The following is a 17,123-nucleotide window of genomic DNA, read 5'->3' on the forward strand; positions in this document are numbered from 1 at the left end:
AACATTTATTATAGTTTTCTTCTGTAAATGCAGTTCCCAAGTTTTTTGTCCCAAGCATTTAAATGAATTCTGGGCACTGGTTCTTTTATTTATTTATTAAGGAATGAATGAATGAGACAGGGTCTCACTCTGTCGCCTGGGGTAGAGTGTAGCGGCGTCATCATAGCTCACTGCAACCTCAAACTCCTGGGCTCAAGTGATGCCCCTGCCTCAGCCTCCTGAGTCGCTGGGACTATAAATGCACACCACCGTGCCCAGCTAATTTTTCTATGTTTTGTAGAGACAGTCTCGCTCTTGCTCAGGCTGGCCTCAAACTCCTGGCCTCAAGTGATCCTCCCACCTTGGCCTCCCAATGTGCTAGGATTACAGGTGTGAGCCACTGAGCCCGGTCCATTTGTTTAGTGTTCCTATTTCAAGAATACCAATTATATTGGATATTATATTGAATATTCTTTGTCTTTATCATAGTTTGAATTTTTCTTGTTTCTGAGTTTCCTTCTGCTTTCATGCATATTTAGACCTTTTATTTTGAGGGCAAGAGAGAACAAAACCTTGTTTACATTCCATAACTACTGCATGATTTCTCTATCCATGTGAGTCATGATTTCTCCACCTGTGTGTCTGGTGCTGTGGGCCCGGCCCATGCACTTCCTCCTCCCTCTCCCAGCATCACTGTGCTCCGGATATCCATGTAGATTGCTGAATTCAGTGTTGTACTGAGATATCCCTTCCTTGGAAGGTCTTTCTTGGATCATTCTGTCTACCCACATTACTGTTTCTTCTTATGTTATAATCATATGACATTACATATTTAACCGCAAATTTCATTTTTAGCTGCTCCCCTATCCCTCTACCCACAGTGCGGGCCCCAGAAAGCAGCGGTTATGTGCAGAGGTTTTGCCAGTACCTATAACAGTGCTTGGCACATAGTAAAGACTTAAAAATATATGCCCAATTATAAACAGGTCTTACCTGCAGTCTATAGCTGAGCCTAAATAGGGTATACTTGGCCTCTTTTATTTTCCTTGGGGTAGAAATTTGGGCCTCTGTTGAAATCATTTACAAATTCCATTTGTCTTCATTGAGATACAGTGGGACTAGTTTTTCCCTAATTTGTTTATGGAGACACATATTCAAAGAACAAACAAGTCGAATTCTTAAACAGAATAGCCTTGAAGCAAGGGGTTTGCAGGTGACAGCTCCTTCCTCAATGTAGTATGAATCTTCCCTTGTGGAGAAAAGGGCTCCAGTGACTTTAGTAAAACTTAGGTTACACTAAGGGTTATAAGGTAAGTAGTTTTATCTGTGTCCGTATACAGGAAAAATCATTGAGATGATGCCAGAGGATCTCATTGCCATTTGGGAACTTCCCCAAGAATTCATGCCTAAAAGGGATTCATGTTGCATTTCACTAAGCCCCTTTGAAGACACAAACTCGTGGTTGAAAGCCAAATTTTCTGTAGTATAATTTATCTTCTATTTATCAGTGGATCACTCAGTAGTGATTGTAGCGTATCTAGGTTGTTAAGTCGTTTTCTACTAACCTGTAAGCTCCTTGAGGGCAGGACCCACTTATTAGAAATCTCTTAAACTCTAGGGCATATAACAGAGTAGATTGCAAGTGTCCCAGGGAGCTTTCAATAAATGGGAAGTGCGTCCTAGAGCTCTCGGCACAGTGGGAGATGTGGAGCTCACGAAGTGATGTGCTGCTGCTGCTTTTCCCCATCTGTTAATAGAAACTGGATGAAACGGAATATGGAGGTCTTGTATACTTGTGTAAATAAACATTGTGTAAACAGATAAGGTAATTATAAGATAGGATAGAGAAAAGGTCTTCATGAAGTAGGTTTTGATGGTGATTAATTTTAACTTGCTACTGAGGCTTCTGGTTGATGGTAGGAATGGTCTGAACTCCTCTGGGCTAGGGAGGGCTGTGGAAGAATAACCGCCTGCCTTCAGCTTTGTTAATCATGCAGTGGTTAATTGCGCTGCACGGCCACTTGCATTCGTAACTTGGTTCTTGCTTTCCCAACGACTGGGAAGAGATGGGCAGTCAGAATCAACCATTTTGGCTCCAGATCTTTATGGAGGTGGGAAGGGGGCTGCCGTTGTATGGCCTTTTCACAAGCTGCCGACCCCAGACGGATGTTGGAAGTCACCCTCCAGAGCTGCCCTTTTAGTTCTGTCAGGCTTTGCTGCCTGGGAGTGTGGTGGTGGACTCTGACTCTGCACCCTTCCTGTGGAATGAATGCACTCCAAATTAGAAAAGCAGAAGTGTCCTACTTCCTCTTCCCCTCTACTGCCTCAGCTTGTTGCTGCGGCACCTCCTGCTTCAGCTGCCCTCCGTCAGCCGCTTGGCATGGCTGGGAGGAGCAGGGGCCAAAGTCCAGTGGCCAGCACTGCTGTGAGCACAACACCAGTCAGGAATTTAGCGGCATCTCACTGCACCTAGTGAGTCTTTTTGGGGATCTAAAAAACAACTGGTAGGTACCATAGTTAGTGGATTGGCTGTTTGAATGAAAAGAACAGAGCAGCTTTTCTAGGCCTGGTTAGGGGAGAGGGATAGGGATAGCCTGGTGTGGAAGTGTGGTAAGAACCTGTGCGACAGAACAGCCCCCTCCGCAGCTAAAGGGAGGAAAGCAAGCTATCCATGCTTAAACGTGACTTTCGTTTTACTTTACCTTCTCCACCTCTTCAACAGTTAATGGCATATATTCACTTGGAACAGGCTGTCTAATTAGGGAAGCTGGAATACTGCTATTCAGTCATTTAGAAAGCCTGTCTCTGAGGGTTACTTTTTTACAAATGCAAAAAGCATCCCTCAACTTGTAATTCTCTCTAAATGAAAAAATTATAATACTGCCACCTGTTGTCAAAATTTCAGTGTGCATCTAGTCCACTTTGTCAGTGATCCCTGCTCACAGGGATCTTTCTGTGTCCTGGGCACTTCAGCAATAGACACAGCGCCAGCCCTCAAGGAAGTTGCAATTCTAATAGGGGCTACAAGGAAGCATGTTTGGAGGAATACACGCCCACGGCTAGACTAGCAAATTCTCTTGTGGCCCACCAATGTGTAATCAGTAGCCTGCCTAGTCTCTTCGCTAAGTGGAAATATTCTCTTAGAATGCATGCCTGCGTGCACTTATTTATTATTTTGTGAGATGCACACTGAAGGAATAGAATGCATTTAAGTACTTTATACAAACATTTAAATACCCTGAGGTTCAGATTGGCTGTTCTTATTTAGGTAAAGCTTTTCTATTACCAGATTTCTCCACGGATCATGTTTTAACCTGCCACTCATGGTAGGGATTTCTTTCAAGAACCAATATCCTAGATCTCTAGAAGAGAACTCGGATCAGCGGATATCACACATCAACTAAATGCATTTGAGAACAAAATGCCCACATTTCTTCTCATCCAAAGGCAGTATGAGCATCTCATGTCCTGATTATTGGTTGATAGGCATCAACTAACCTTCATACTGTGTTCCACTGTTTGTTTTTTAAAATATGTATGGTTGGATACTCTGCTAAAAATGTCTTAAAATATGCTGGTCTGACTGTACCTTATCAGACATTGTGTTCTTGGCAGCTGATTGAGGTGAGAGGTGCACTTGTATTACTTTGATGCCTTGTGCAGCCCAACTTCAGACACAGATACAAATCAATTGGAAGAATCTACAGCTATCATGTTGCTTTACAGAATCCATCATTTAGGATGCTATTTCATATTTATGCCGTAAAGCCTTAGAGTTAGGATATAAGTAGATTGAAGAGCATCCATATTGTAAGAGTCTTGAAGACAGATAAGTACCGCTACTCACTTTGTGGAGCCCTTGCCCTTATGCCTAACCAGAGTGACAGAGGGCTCCTCTCTAGGACTTGAGATACCCCAGGCCTGTGACACAGCACCCCAGACTTCGGTGGGAGCCCTAGCCCATCTCTAGGGCCTTCGTGACCACTTAGAGCCTAGGACAGCAACCACACTTGCCCTGAAAATGGCACTGTTTGAGACCAGTTGCTGGTAGCTGTGCCTTTCAGCTCTGTGATCGTTGGTCATTCCTGGAAAGGTGAGCCATCCCTCCTGTGCTTTTTTCTATTATATCCTCTTCCATTTCTCTATTAGTGATTCCCCTCATCACTGTAGCCTCTGGAATCCTTTTTCCTTAGAATTTCCCCTGCCCTCCTCTCTACATACACATGCTGCCTAACGCTTTGCAGAATACTCTCTCCACCTTCTGTAATGAGAGGACCTGGATTTCCCCCTAGGATGCTACTTTCTTTCTTATCTTTTCTGTTACTGAGGACTTATTCTCCTATGTGAAAACCTCATGTGGCGTGATGGTGGTATTCTGTCTCCCTAATGCCTCTTTCATCCTTTTATTAAAAAAAAAAGCTCAAATCTATCTTTATCCTTCATGTCTTTCTTGTTATCAAACGAGCTGTCTGCCTTTTTACCTCCAGCCCTACATTGCCTTCATTTGTTCCCAATACTGGCTCTTCCCTGTGTCACCCCTCCCCACGCACTTGACCTTGAGCCAGCCACTATTCTGGGATTTACACGTAGTAATTTGCTTATTTCTCACAACGGCTTTTTGAATTAGGCATTATTATCCTCATTTTGTAGGCACAGAGAGGTTAAGTCACCAGGGTCACAAAGTGAGAAAACGGCTTAGCTGGACCTCAGCTGCAGACAGTTTGTCTCTGAAGTCTAGATTCCTGCCTGCTAAGCTACTTTGTCCTAGTCGTGTTTTCAGGTCGTGTGTGATGATATTCATCGCAGTATGATTGAAAACAACTTAGATGTCCATCATTAGAAGATCAGTTAAATTATGGTATATCTAAACCATGGAGTCCTTTGCAGTCATTAAAGAGAATGAGACAGTAATATGAACTATGTAGAAAGAAATCTCCATATAGTAAAAGGAAAAAGCAAGGCACAGAGTGTTTGTTGTGGGTTTGTGGGGAAAAAATCTTGTATGTCTTTGTCTGCAGCACTGGATCAGGCAGTTCCTGAAGTTACATAGGATTTGGATTTCTCAAGTTATTTTATAAGGTGAATGCTGCAGACATCACGATCGGTTATTTCTCCTTGTCTGAGAATTTCCTTCTCATTGTCGGTAGTTTTCTCTGCAGGAGAAAGACAGTGTGGTGTGGTACACGGTGTGTGGTTCTGGAGACAGATGGCACTCAGGTTATTAAACGTGTGATTTTGGGCAAGTCACTTTTCTCAGCCTTGGTTTTTACAGCTTTAAAATGGGGATAATGCCTTACCTTGTGGAATTATTATGACATCTGAGATAGTATTTATTCATTCATTCAACAAATACTTTTATTCAGCACTTACTACGTGCCAAATAGTGTTCTAGGCACTAAGGCTATAGAAGTAATCAAGAACTTTAAAAGTTCTGCTCTAATTTAGCTTACATTCCAGTGGGAATAGAAAACACTCAATAAATTTATTGTCAGTCATGTATCATATGACAAATGGTGATGAACATTATGAAGGAAAAAATAGGGGGTGAGTCTGTGTGCTGGCGTGCAGCAGAGGTGCGGTTTAATAGGGCCGTTAGAGAAGTCCTCACTGACTGCATGATTTGAGCCAAGACTTACAGGAACGGAGGACACACACGGATACCTGGAGCAAAAGCGTTCTGAGCAGAGGGAACATGAACTGTAAATGTTCAAGGTGGGCGCACGTCTGCCTGCTTCAGAACAGCGAGGATGCTAGTGTGGCTGGCGCAGTGAGGTGGACGGAGAAATGAGGTGAGAGAGGTGGCAGGGCAGGGGCCCAGATGGGAAGGATTTTCTAGGCCTGTAAAAAAAATTAGCTTTTTCTCTGCATGTAAATCTATCTAGCAGATCAGGGATGCTCAACAAAATGGTAACCGTGATGATGAGGGTGTCATAATAGTGCTCTGCTCTTTTGGTGGAAGAAAGATAGATGGGGTAACATTTTAGGGTTCTTTTAACAATTATTTTTTCATACCCCTGAAACAGCAGCACAGTAGGAAGAACACTTCAGTAGAAATCCAGAGATGTTAAATCTGAATTCTGCTGCCGACCCTCACTGAATCTAAACTAACCTGTTAAACTGAAGGTGATCATTCTTGCCCTGCCCATCTCATAACAAATTTGCCATAAGCAAATTTATATAAATGCTTTGTGAACAGTAAACTAATACAATATGTAGGAAGCATAAAGGCTGTGTTTGCTGAATTGCTGACTTGGAAGCCACCTAGTTCAGCTTCCTCCAAAGCATGATTGTCTTGTCTGTGTGCATGCCTCTAGAAAAGGGGCACTCACTACTGGAAAATACCGCAAAGCGCTCTCTCGCCTTTCTTGATTTGGATTCTCTGTTATAGTTAACACAGCCTGCATGTGCACGTTCCTTGAAGTTGTGTCACGTTGCTGCCTCAAGGTGCTCTTATACTACCAGCAGCTTAAGACTGAGTCTTTGTGCTGAATTTATCCGTCTGTAACCCAAATAAAAGCTCATCACGATAAGGTATTGAGCAGGATCAGGGGAGTAGATTAAGGAGCTTTGCTATTAAAAAATGAGGTAGGTGATGAAAGGGGCAAACCGAAAATCATGGTGCGGGAAGCTTATGGAAGTGGCGGCTGTGCTGTGCCAGGTTCTGTTCTGTTCTGTGCCCAGGGAGGGCTCCCGTCTTGGTGGGTGGGGACCAGAATGTGGAGTCGGTGTGACTAATGACTGCAAGTGCTGAGCTGTAATTGCCGCAGAGAGCACAGAGCACCAGCAATTCCCAAAACTATTAAAAAATTTCAGAAAAGGAACCAAATGTGGGAAGTTAAATATGGGTGGGCAGGGGGGCCTTTCCTTCCTGCTGCTTTTTGATGGAATTGGGAAACCAGCAGAGCTCCTAGGAGAACTATACCAAGAGCAGCAGCCACCATTTATTGAGTACTTGCTGTATGCCTCGCATTTTGCATCCTAAACATTATAATTCTCTCTTTTAATCCTCAAGACTGCAATAGGCATTACCCTTTGTTATAGGCTGAGTTGTGTCTCTCCCCTCCCCCCTCCCCCGCTCAACACTCATATGTTGAAGCCCTAACCCTAGTACCTTAGAATGTGACTATATTTGGAGATAGGCTCTGTAAAGAAGTAATTAAGTTACAAAGAGGTCATTGGGGTGGGTCCCCATCCAGTCTGACTGGTGTCCTTTAAGAAGGGGAAATTTGGGCACAGATGCATACAGAGAAGACCACGTGAAGACACGGGGAGAAGGAGGCTATCTATAAGCCCATGACAGAGGCCTCAGAAGAAATAAACCCTGCTGACACCTTGATCTCAGACTTCTAGCCTCCAGGATAGTGAGGAAATAAATTTCTGTTGTTTAAGCCACCCAGTCTGTGATACTTTGTTATGGCAGCCTGAACAAAAACCCTTGTTTTACATCTGAGGAAACTGAGGATCAGAGAGGATATGACACTTGCCAAAATTCTCACAGTTATGGCTAGGTAGGGCTGGGATTAAGTCCAGGTGTGTTTGACTCCAAAACTTGTACCCATAACTAACATATTATGATTCCTGAGTGTGTCTTCTCTTCACTTTAAAAAAAAAAATTATTTCAGAATATTACGGGGGTACAAACGTTTTGGTTATATAAATTGCTTTTGTACCATTTGGGTCAAAGTTATAAGTATACCCATCCCCCAGATAGCGTGCATTGTACCTTAGGTGTGAATTTACCCATCCCCTCCTCACCACTCCCCCCTGCTAGATTTCCTATGAATGTTACTTCCATATGTGCACATAGTGTTGATCGATTAGTTTCAATTTAATGGTGAGTACATCTGGTGTTTATTTTTCCATTCTTGTGATACTTCACTTAGAATAATGGTCCCCAGTTCCATCCAGGGTAATACAAGAGGTACCAGTTCCCCATTTTTTTTTTTTTTTATGGTTGAGTAGGACTCGGTGGTATACATATACCGCATTTTATTAATCCACTCATGGATTGATGGGCACTTGGGTTGTTTCCACATCTTTGCAATTGTGAATTGTGCTGCTGTAAGCATTCGAGTGCAGATGTCTTTTTTATAGAATGTACCTAAAGAACTAAAAGTAGAACTGCCATTTGATCCAGCAATCCCACTACTGGGTACTTACCTGAAGGAAAAAAAAGACGTTCTTCTTTTCACTTTTCAAACAGCAACTGGCACCCAGATCTTTGACTTCTTGTGCATTGTTTTCACTAATGTACCTGCTTTCTCCTCTGCCACACCACCTTCCTTAGGGGTAAGACACTGACGAGTACATGAATTTCTCTGGACAGGAATGGCCCAAACAGGTTCCTAAGTTAGGGGCTTAGTAAATGTGGAAAGATTTTTGTCTGTTTGGGACTTTCCTTCCCAGTTCTCTTCCAGTGAACTGAGGTAAAGGAGACTTGTTCTTCAAAGTAGTTTGTGCCTGCTTGGAAGTGGAGTTAAGCTTACCAAGAAGGATGGGGCCAATAACAAGTATGTAGTATTGTACTTCCACTGTTGCTGTCACTGAGAAGTTTAGTGGCTTAATCAATCGGCAGTAAATATTAGAATCATCTGGATAACTTTTTTTTTTTTTTTTTTTTTTTTGAGACAGAGTCTCACTCTGTTGCCCAGGCTAGAGTGAGTGCCGTGGCGTCAGCCTAGCTCACAGCAACCTCAAACTCCTGAGCTCAAGGGATCCTCCTGCCTCAGTCTCCCAAGTAGCTGGGACTACAGGCATGCACCACCATGCCCGGCTAATTTTTTCTATATATATTTTTAGCTGTCCATATAATTTCTTTCTATTTTTAGTAGAGATGGGGTCTCACTCTTGCTCAGGCTGGTCTGGAACTCCTGAGCTCAAACGATCCGCCCACCTCGGCCTCCCAGAGTGCTAGGATTACAGGCATGAGCCACCGCGCCCGGCCTGGATAACTTTTTAAAAAAATACCTAAGTCCTAATCTTACTCTCAGACGTTCCACGCTAGGAAGTCTGGGACAGAATCTGAGTATCCATAGTCATTTGTTTTTTTAAATCTTCCCTGGTGATTTTGTTATGTCCCATCAAGTGGAGGACCCTCGAAGTTGTGGGATGACTTATTTCTGTAGTCTACACTGTTAACATGGTTGCATCTAAGCAATAGTAACATCTTAAAACGTAACTCTTCTATTTTAACTTTTATTGCTTATTCATTAGGCTTCTGTATTTTCCATGGTTCTTTAAACTTAATCCTATTCTGGAGGTGCAAGGACATGAAAAGGAGCTCTTGTCCTAACAGAGGACCTCTAAACCACCAGAATTAGTTATTCCTTGTGGTCGCTAGCAGGTCTGAATGTGAAAGTCCAATAGGTAGGTACTACCCAATATATTTTGAAATCTAGTCCAGCTGAATTCAGTTTATTTTGTACACTTTCCATTTTCCTCCTCCAGAGGGAGCCAGAGTTCAGCTGAGCAAACTGCCTTGTACCCTCATCAGACAAGGAAACAAAATTTTTTTTTTTCTTTGAGACAGAGTCTCGCTCTGTTGCCCATGCTAGGGTGCTGTGGCATCAGCCTAGCTCACAGCAACCTCAAACTCCTGGGCTCAAGCGATTCTCCTGCCTCAGCCTCCCAAGTAGCTGGGACTACAGGCATGCGCCACGATGCCCAGCTAAGTTTTTTTCTATTTTTAGTAGAGACAGGGTCTCACTCTTTCTCAGGCTGGTCTCCAACTCCTGACCTCAAGCGGTCTTCTCACCTCGCCGGGCCTCCCAGAGTGCTAGGATTACAGGCATGAGCTACCACACCCAGCCTTTTATTTATTTATTTTTTAAACTTATTTTGGAGTTGGGTCTTGCTATGTTGCCCAGGTTGAACTTGGACTCCTGGGCTCAACGGATTCTCCCGCCTCAGCCTCCCAAATAGCTAGGACTATAGGTGTACACTATCACACTAATTTTTTAATATTAGACTTAAAAATTTTATTTTATTTTAAATTTTTCCAGCTTTTTGAGGTATACTTGATAAAAAGTATCCATATTGTGTACAAAGTGATATTGTGATATACGTATACATCGTGAAATGATGACCACAGTCAAGCTTAATTAACATATTCACCTTACATAGGTACGATTTTTTCATGTGTGTATGGTGAAAACACTTAAAATCTACTCCCTTGACACATTTCAAGTATACAGGACAGTATTAAGTATAGTCACCATGCTGTAAATAGATTGCCCATCTTGGTTAAGTGTGGTGAGGGATCCCTACGCTAATTGATTTATACTCTGAATAAAATTGTGCTAACCTAAGAACCTACTTATAAGCTGTTAGAGTTAAAAGGACACAGATGTAATTTTGTCCCTTCATTTCTTTAACAGAAGAGGAAATGGAGGCAATGTAACTTGCCTAAGGTCACACAGGTGGTTAAGAGCAGAGAAGGGACTAGAGCCAGGACAGATTTAGTGATTTTTAGTTTATCATGTGACTGCTAATCTTTGAGTCTTCCAAATGTAGAAGTTAGGTTATAAAATAGCATATTCTTTTAATATTAAATTTATGGAGATTGATATAAATTCTCGGTTTAAGCTCCTTTTTGAATAGCATATGCAGATTTCATTCTGTCACTGAAAATATTTCAAGGACAAATTAGAATTGGACAGTATCTTGCATTTGACATGTTTTGTTTTTGGTGTTTAGGTTTTCCTAGGACATTAGGACAAGCTGAAGCCCTGGACAAAATCTGTGACCTGGACCTAGTGATCATTTTGAACATTCCATTTGAAACGCTTAAAGATCGTCTCAGCCGTCGTTGGATTCACCCTCCTAGCGGAAGGGTGTATAACCTGGACTTCAATCCACCTCATGTACATGTAAGAATATACAAAGTGCTTTTGCCAACTGACAAGAAAAAGACAAACAATTTCAGCTGAAAAGTGGGCAAAGGATATGAATAGACTATTCAAAAAAGAGCAAATCTGTGTGGCCAAAAATCGTTTTTAAAATGTTCAAATTCAGCAGTAGTCAGGGAAAGGAAATTTAAGTCAAAATAGGATATCAGTCTGGATCCTTTAGACTGGGCAAAACTGAAAAGATTGTAACGTCTATTGCTGATGAGGATCTGAGAAAAGTGGTACTCTCATTTTTGTTAGGTAAAGTATTAGCTAGCATCTTCTTAAAGCAACATGGCAATGTACATTAAGAGTTTTGAGTAAATATTTCATCCACCCCACCTCTGGGAGAATGGCCTATGGAAATGGGAGCACTAGCTTGCAGGTAAGGTCACCTGGTGCTTATTTCAATGTTGTCGTAGTGGCCAGAAAACCAAAAACAACCCCCCTCCCCAAACCCAAATGAATGTTCATCTGTAAGGGATTCGTAAATACATTTGAGAACGTCCCCATTATCTTGGAATGTAATGTAGTCAGTAAAAAGAATGAATTAGCACTATACTTTTTTGACATGGAGAAATTTCCTGAAGATATTGTTCAGTGAGAAAAACAAACAGCAGAATGATCTCGTTTTTGTAAGCAGTGACCACACCTCTTTATGTTTATCTGTTTGTGAGTGTGTATGTGCTTTCCCGCTGTATAAGATCAGGGAGAAAGTCATTAAGGCTCTGTCAGGGCTGGCGTGCAGCCCAGGCTGGGGCCGGATGAGGGAAGGGCATTAGGGTTGCTGTGCCTGGGGGTAGAGGGGAGGATTAAGGTGACTGGCCAGGGCTAAAGGAATAAAAATGTTGCCTTTAAAAAGTTCAAAATATAACGTTGATATAACTACCTAAAATTAAACGTGTGTAATGGTCTGTGTATAAAGATACATGAACAGATTCACTTAAAAGAGTTATTGTTGTTTCTGGTAAAGACTATCTGATTTATCTTTCTGATAACCACTTTCTCCATTTTTCTGATAAGGACAAATTGAACTAACACATTAATTCAGTCTGATAATACTGAAGTCCAGTTATTGGGTGATAGTATTACTTGTTATCCAAATGTGGAAGAAGTGGCACTGTGTCATACTGAGTTAATCTTTATGGAAAAGATTAGACTTGAATATAGATGGAGGCAATAATTACTGTAGAAAATTACTTCAAGGGCTAAGGATGATTCCCCAACTCCTGGGTGCCATTGTGTCAGTAAAGTCCCAGTGAGACTGGTTCATTTGGATTAAGCACTAGTCTCCTTTTGAAGCCATCTTTTAAAAATATAAATAGGCTGGGCTAGGTGGCTCACACCTGTAATCCTAGCACTCTGGGAGTCCGAGGCAGGAGGATCGCTTGAGCTCAGGAAATCAAGACCAGCCTGAACAAGAGCAAGACCCTATCTCTACCAAAAATTAGAAAAAAAACACATATATTAACCATATATATATATATATAGTTCTGTAATTTTTTTTTTAGAGTCTTGCTCTGTCACCTCGGCTAGTGTGCAGTGGTATCATCATAGCTCACTGTAACCTCAAACTCCTGGCTTCAAGCTGTCCTCCTGCCTCAGCCTCCCAAGTATCTGGGACTACAGGCTTGAGCCACCATGCCCAGCTAATTTTTCTATTTTTTGTAGAGATGGGATCTCGCTCTTGCTCAGGCTGGTCTCGAACTTGTGAGCTCAAGTGACCCTCCTACCTCAGCTTCCCAGAGTGCTGGGATTACAGGTGTGAGCCACCGTGCCTGGCCTGTAACTTTTTTTATTAGATCCCTTCCTTGTTTCCATCTCAAGAAGTTATAATAGGGGGGAAAATGTGTGGGGATGAAAAAAAAGGAGTTCTGAAAATGCAGATGGGAACACTGAAGTCCAACACAGGTGCTTCACATTTTGGGTTTGTCCAGACCCGCTGATGTAAATATATTCTCATAAAATTTGAACACCTTGACCATTGAGTTGCTTTACAAAGTCTGAGTTTCCCTAAATGAACATCTACAATTACAATGCTGCTCCTAAAGACAGCAGTGAAAATGCTAACCTGGCCTGACCCTACCAGCTATGGTGGCCAAGCTCCCCAGGATGCTGTTGCTCTAGCTTCGTTCTGTTCTTTCTGGAAGCAGTGCTATATTTGCTCGTGCTCTGAAATCCTGGAAATGACTTCTGAGCTTTGTGGCTGTAAGAAGAGAGGAATGTAGGTGGATACACACCCTTCTCCCATCCCTTCTCTTGTTGTGTCAGGTTAAGAACCATGGCATATACATATGATAATTATGTGGTTCACCAATAAATCCCAAACATAAGCCATATGCCCAGGGCCCTGAACTGTAATGGAATTTTAGTGCATTTCAAATTTATAGCCTGTTTCTGATTATCCAGTTGAGTTGCCTGAGCATTTTGGTTCTGTTCTAGTCTACTTTTGACAGATTTATTTCTTGTGGCCATCGCTCCTGGTGAGTAATAGCCATGGACATGGGAGGCAAAATCAAATATGTGTCCATTTTGCAATTTGCAAGGAGGTATCATTCCTGGGGTGGTTAAGGCACATTGAAAATCGGGTTTTTAAAAAATTATAATTTTTCAGGTCTCAGAATGTTTGTCTGTGATTATCATGGATATTTGAATCATACCTATTTTAAAACACCTTTAGATATGTCATTATTTGGTAAAATAACCCGAATAAAATAAATTTCAGAGTAACTACATGATAGAGTTTGAAATCTGTCAGAGATGGTACTAAAGTGTCTTCTCCTTCATTAATACTTTTTCTAACTAAGCCAGGTTGCTTCTTTGAGATATTTTATTTTCCATATTAAGAACTCAGGCTATAGAAAGCAAGGCAGTTTTAGGAATATTTAGAGAGCCAAGGTGACATTGTCTAACGTTTGTTGCTGGGGAATGTTATACGGAATTTTATTTATTTATTGGGATACAGTCTTGCTCTGTTGGCTGGGCTAGAGTGCCATGGCATCAGCCTAGCTCACTGCAACCTCAAACTTCTGGGCTCAAGCTATCTTCCTGCCTCAGCCTCCAGAGTAGCTGGGACTACAAGCACGTGCCACCAAGCCCGGCTAATTTTTTCTATTTTTAGTAGAGACAGCGTCTTGCTGTTGCTCAAGCTGGTCTCGAACTCCTGAGCTCAAGCGATCCTCCCACCTCGGCCTCCCAGAGTGCTAGGATTACAGGGGCGACCCACCACGCCTGGCTGTTACATGGAATTTTAGATTGAATTGAAAGTACCATTCGTCAACACCACTGGAAAGATGTTTGGAAAGATCTAGCAGTTAATAAAGATTTAATGTCAGCTCTCAAGAAATAAGGTTAACATACTGTTAAGTGTGCTATTTCTTTTTCAACTACCCTCACCATTACCGCTGTCACCGAAACCTAATTCACCATGTGGTAGGAGTCAAAGGTGAATTTATATATAGTTTTGCACAGGAAAGATTTTACCTATGGAATGGCCCAACTGTTCACATTAACTGTTTTTCTGGAATTTGTAGGGGATCGATGACATCACTGGAGAACCGTTAGTCCAGCAGGAGGATGATAAACCCGAAGCAGTTGCTGCCAGGCTAAGACAATACAAGGATGTGGCAAAGCCAGTCATTGAATTATACAAGTGAGTAGGCCTCAATGTTTTAATCACAAAGGGCCAGCTAGGAAGGTGTGGAGCCTACTGGGAAGGACATTGGGCTGAGGCAGAGTAGTGTTTCTTGAGGCTAGATAAACTCTAAAGACCCAATACTTCTTCAGAAGTCAGATGAAATATTGGAGTTGTACATGTGAGGTAAAATCCAATGCCTTTATGCTGAAACTATCAGGGCCTAAGGGACAAAACCTCATCACCTCTGTGTGTTTTAGATGTAAAATTGCACCGAGACTTATTTTCATTTTCTTTTTTAAGTGGCTGAGATAATGGTCTATATTTTGATGGTCCCACATTTAAATACCTGATTTGGATAGAAGATTGGGGACGTTTGGTGTGTCCCTTCTTGACATGTCTGTAGGGAGTTTAACACATAAAAGCTAAAATCATAAACTAGAGATTGAAAATTCAAATGACTATAGGGGCCAGGCAGGTATTGGAAATGTGGGGGATGTGTCAAGCTGGGCAATGAGTGACAGTTGAACTGGACAGCTCCTAGGCTGGTGCAGGCAGAAATCACCCCAGAGGCATGCAGGCCCACTGTGGCTAACAATTCCCATTTTTCAGGAGAAGCAGAAATCTGGCCTTCTGGGTGGGGGAAAAAAATGCCAATTTTTATATTGGCAACAAATTAACCATTTTTAAACAACGTGCAAGCCAAACAAAACCATATGCTCACCGCCTTCGAAAGAGCAGTTTATAGCCTCTGATATAATTGGTTTCTGACCTTGTAGTCCCCAAATAATCTAGCAAACCTTTAGATCTGAGTTTTCTGATTATATTATAAAATAGCCTATGCTCTGTGATTGCTTATTCTAAGGAATAGGGTTTTAGCATACCAAAACTTTTTAATGGTTTGCTTTTGAAAAGCACATTTTGCATTGCCCCTATAATGTCATTCTTGGATATGTTTTAAAGGGGAGAGAAAATGGTGACATCATGGCAAGCATACCAGAATTGCAGAAGCTGTGGCCTTATTTAGGGACACCCAGTGGAAGTATTTATACATTTGAAAGGGCCTGTTTTGGCACTTAGTGATCTGTGATGTAGACCATGAGATTGTGTTTGTTTTATATCTGAGATCCTCCTCTGTCCTAATATGTTAAACAGAAACCTAAAATGCCTTTGTATGTTGGACTTTGTTTGTTTTTCAGGAGCCGAGGAGTGCTCCACCAATTTTCTGGGACGGAGACTAACAAAATCTGGCCCTACGTTTACACGCTTTTCTCGAACAAGATCACACCTATTCAGTCCAAAGAAGCATACTGACCCTGCCCAGTGGAAGAATCAGGAAGATGTGGTCATTCATCCAATCGTGTGTGTAGTATTGGTGCTGTGTCCAAATTAGAAGCTAGCCGAGATAGCTTGCAGCATCTTTTCTAGTTTAAATGATGAACTGATAGGAAAACTAATGAGTAGAAAGAATTCACGAAGAGGCCCTCCTCTGTCTTTCAAAAGAATGGTCACCTACCTATGTTTAAGGTGTCTTTGCACATGTTTCAAGCCTCTCACAAGGAAGCAAGTACAGGCTGGATTTGAAATGATACATAACCAGAGCTCTAGCTGATTTTTGACAGCCATGTTGTTGCTATAGTAGTCTTTTTACACGTTATGGTGGTGGTCTCTGGTTCTCTCCATCCCCCCAAAGACTGTTGAACCATAGTACCAGTAAGCCTGAGAATGGCAAGGGCTCTAGTCCAGGCTTTCTCTGGTGTGTGCCCTCCTGGTGACAATGAAATTGAAGTTAATTGCTCTCAGTGGTTGTTTCTCTGGTCTTGAGTGACTATGTCCACAATTCATTTTTTCTGGTAGGATTGACTCCTTTTCTGCATCCATGCTCCATATAGAATCTCCTTTTCAGACATCCTGGGATGAGAGGATTTAGCTTCTATTTTTTTTAAGACTATATATGTTTTACATCTGTTTTCTCTCTTCCGAGGCTATTAAATAATACAGATAGTTATTGCTGTTATCCTTCTCAAGTTCTTCTAAGAACGGAGAATGAAGGGGCTGTATTGAATCTTTTCATGCACCAGGAATTGAGCTATGCAGAGGGTCTTACTTAAACTTGCTTGTCTGACTCTCATAAATTGACACCGCTTCTTTCTTCTATTATGAAAAAATTAAACTCCTAAAAGTCTTTTGGGAATCCTCAAAAAAAAAAAAACAAAAAAAAAAAACATGGGAAATATTTACCTACCTAAATGTTGAAAGATCATATCTTATATATAGAAGTAATAAGACCATATGGAATTACTGGACTAATAGAATAAATAGTTAAGCTTTTTATTCAAGACAACAAAATGTATTTTAAAAATGCTGCTATTGATGCTGACAGTGTTTTGCTCCTGTGAGTGGCCCAAGCATATTATAAATAGTTGTTACAGAGAATGGAGCCTGTGCAGTTGAGTAGAATGTTGCACTCACTGTGCCTAGACTAGGTATAACAGCTTTAGGATTATGGGGAAATAAAATCTTTAATTTTTTTTTCTGTTCCAAAGATGCATTCTATGGGGTGGCCATAAAGTCTAGAATTAGATACGAATATTTTGTCATTCATCGTAATGGAATATCAATAA

At 41.5% G+C, this 17,123-nt stretch overlaps 1 protein-coding gene across 7 annotated transcripts in view; it reads left to right on the top strand.

The window, feature by feature from the left end:
- The window catches only part of AK4 (adenylate kinase 4), a 70,540-nt gene extending 53,836 nt beyond the window's left edge, over positions 1-16,704 (top strand). For 6 of the 7 annotated variants that reach the window (XM_069478029.1, XM_069478032.1, XM_069478036.1 and 3 more), the window contains 3 exons: positions 10,675-10,847; positions 14,399-14,517; positions 15,699-16,704. In XM_069478029.1, the coding sequence (XP_069334130.1) occupies positions 10,675-10,847; positions 14,399-14,517; positions 15,699-15,813 (407 nt within the window). In that variant the 3' untranslated portion in view covers positions 15,814-16,704. Of the gene's footprint in view, positions 1-10,674; positions 10,848-14,398; positions 14,523-15,698 lie in introns of those variants that run through there. The other variant, XM_069478034.1, reaches the window with a different exon arrangement.
- The last annotated feature ends 419 nt before the right edge of the window (positions 16,705-17,123 follow it).

This window comes from Eulemur rufifrons, chromosome 8 (assembly GCF_041146395.1).
Source record: "Eulemur rufifrons isolate Redbay chromosome 8, OSU_ERuf_1, whole genome shotgun sequence".
Lineage (NCBI taxonomy): Eukaryota > Metazoa > Chordata > Mammalia > Primates > Lemuridae > Eulemur > Eulemur rufifrons.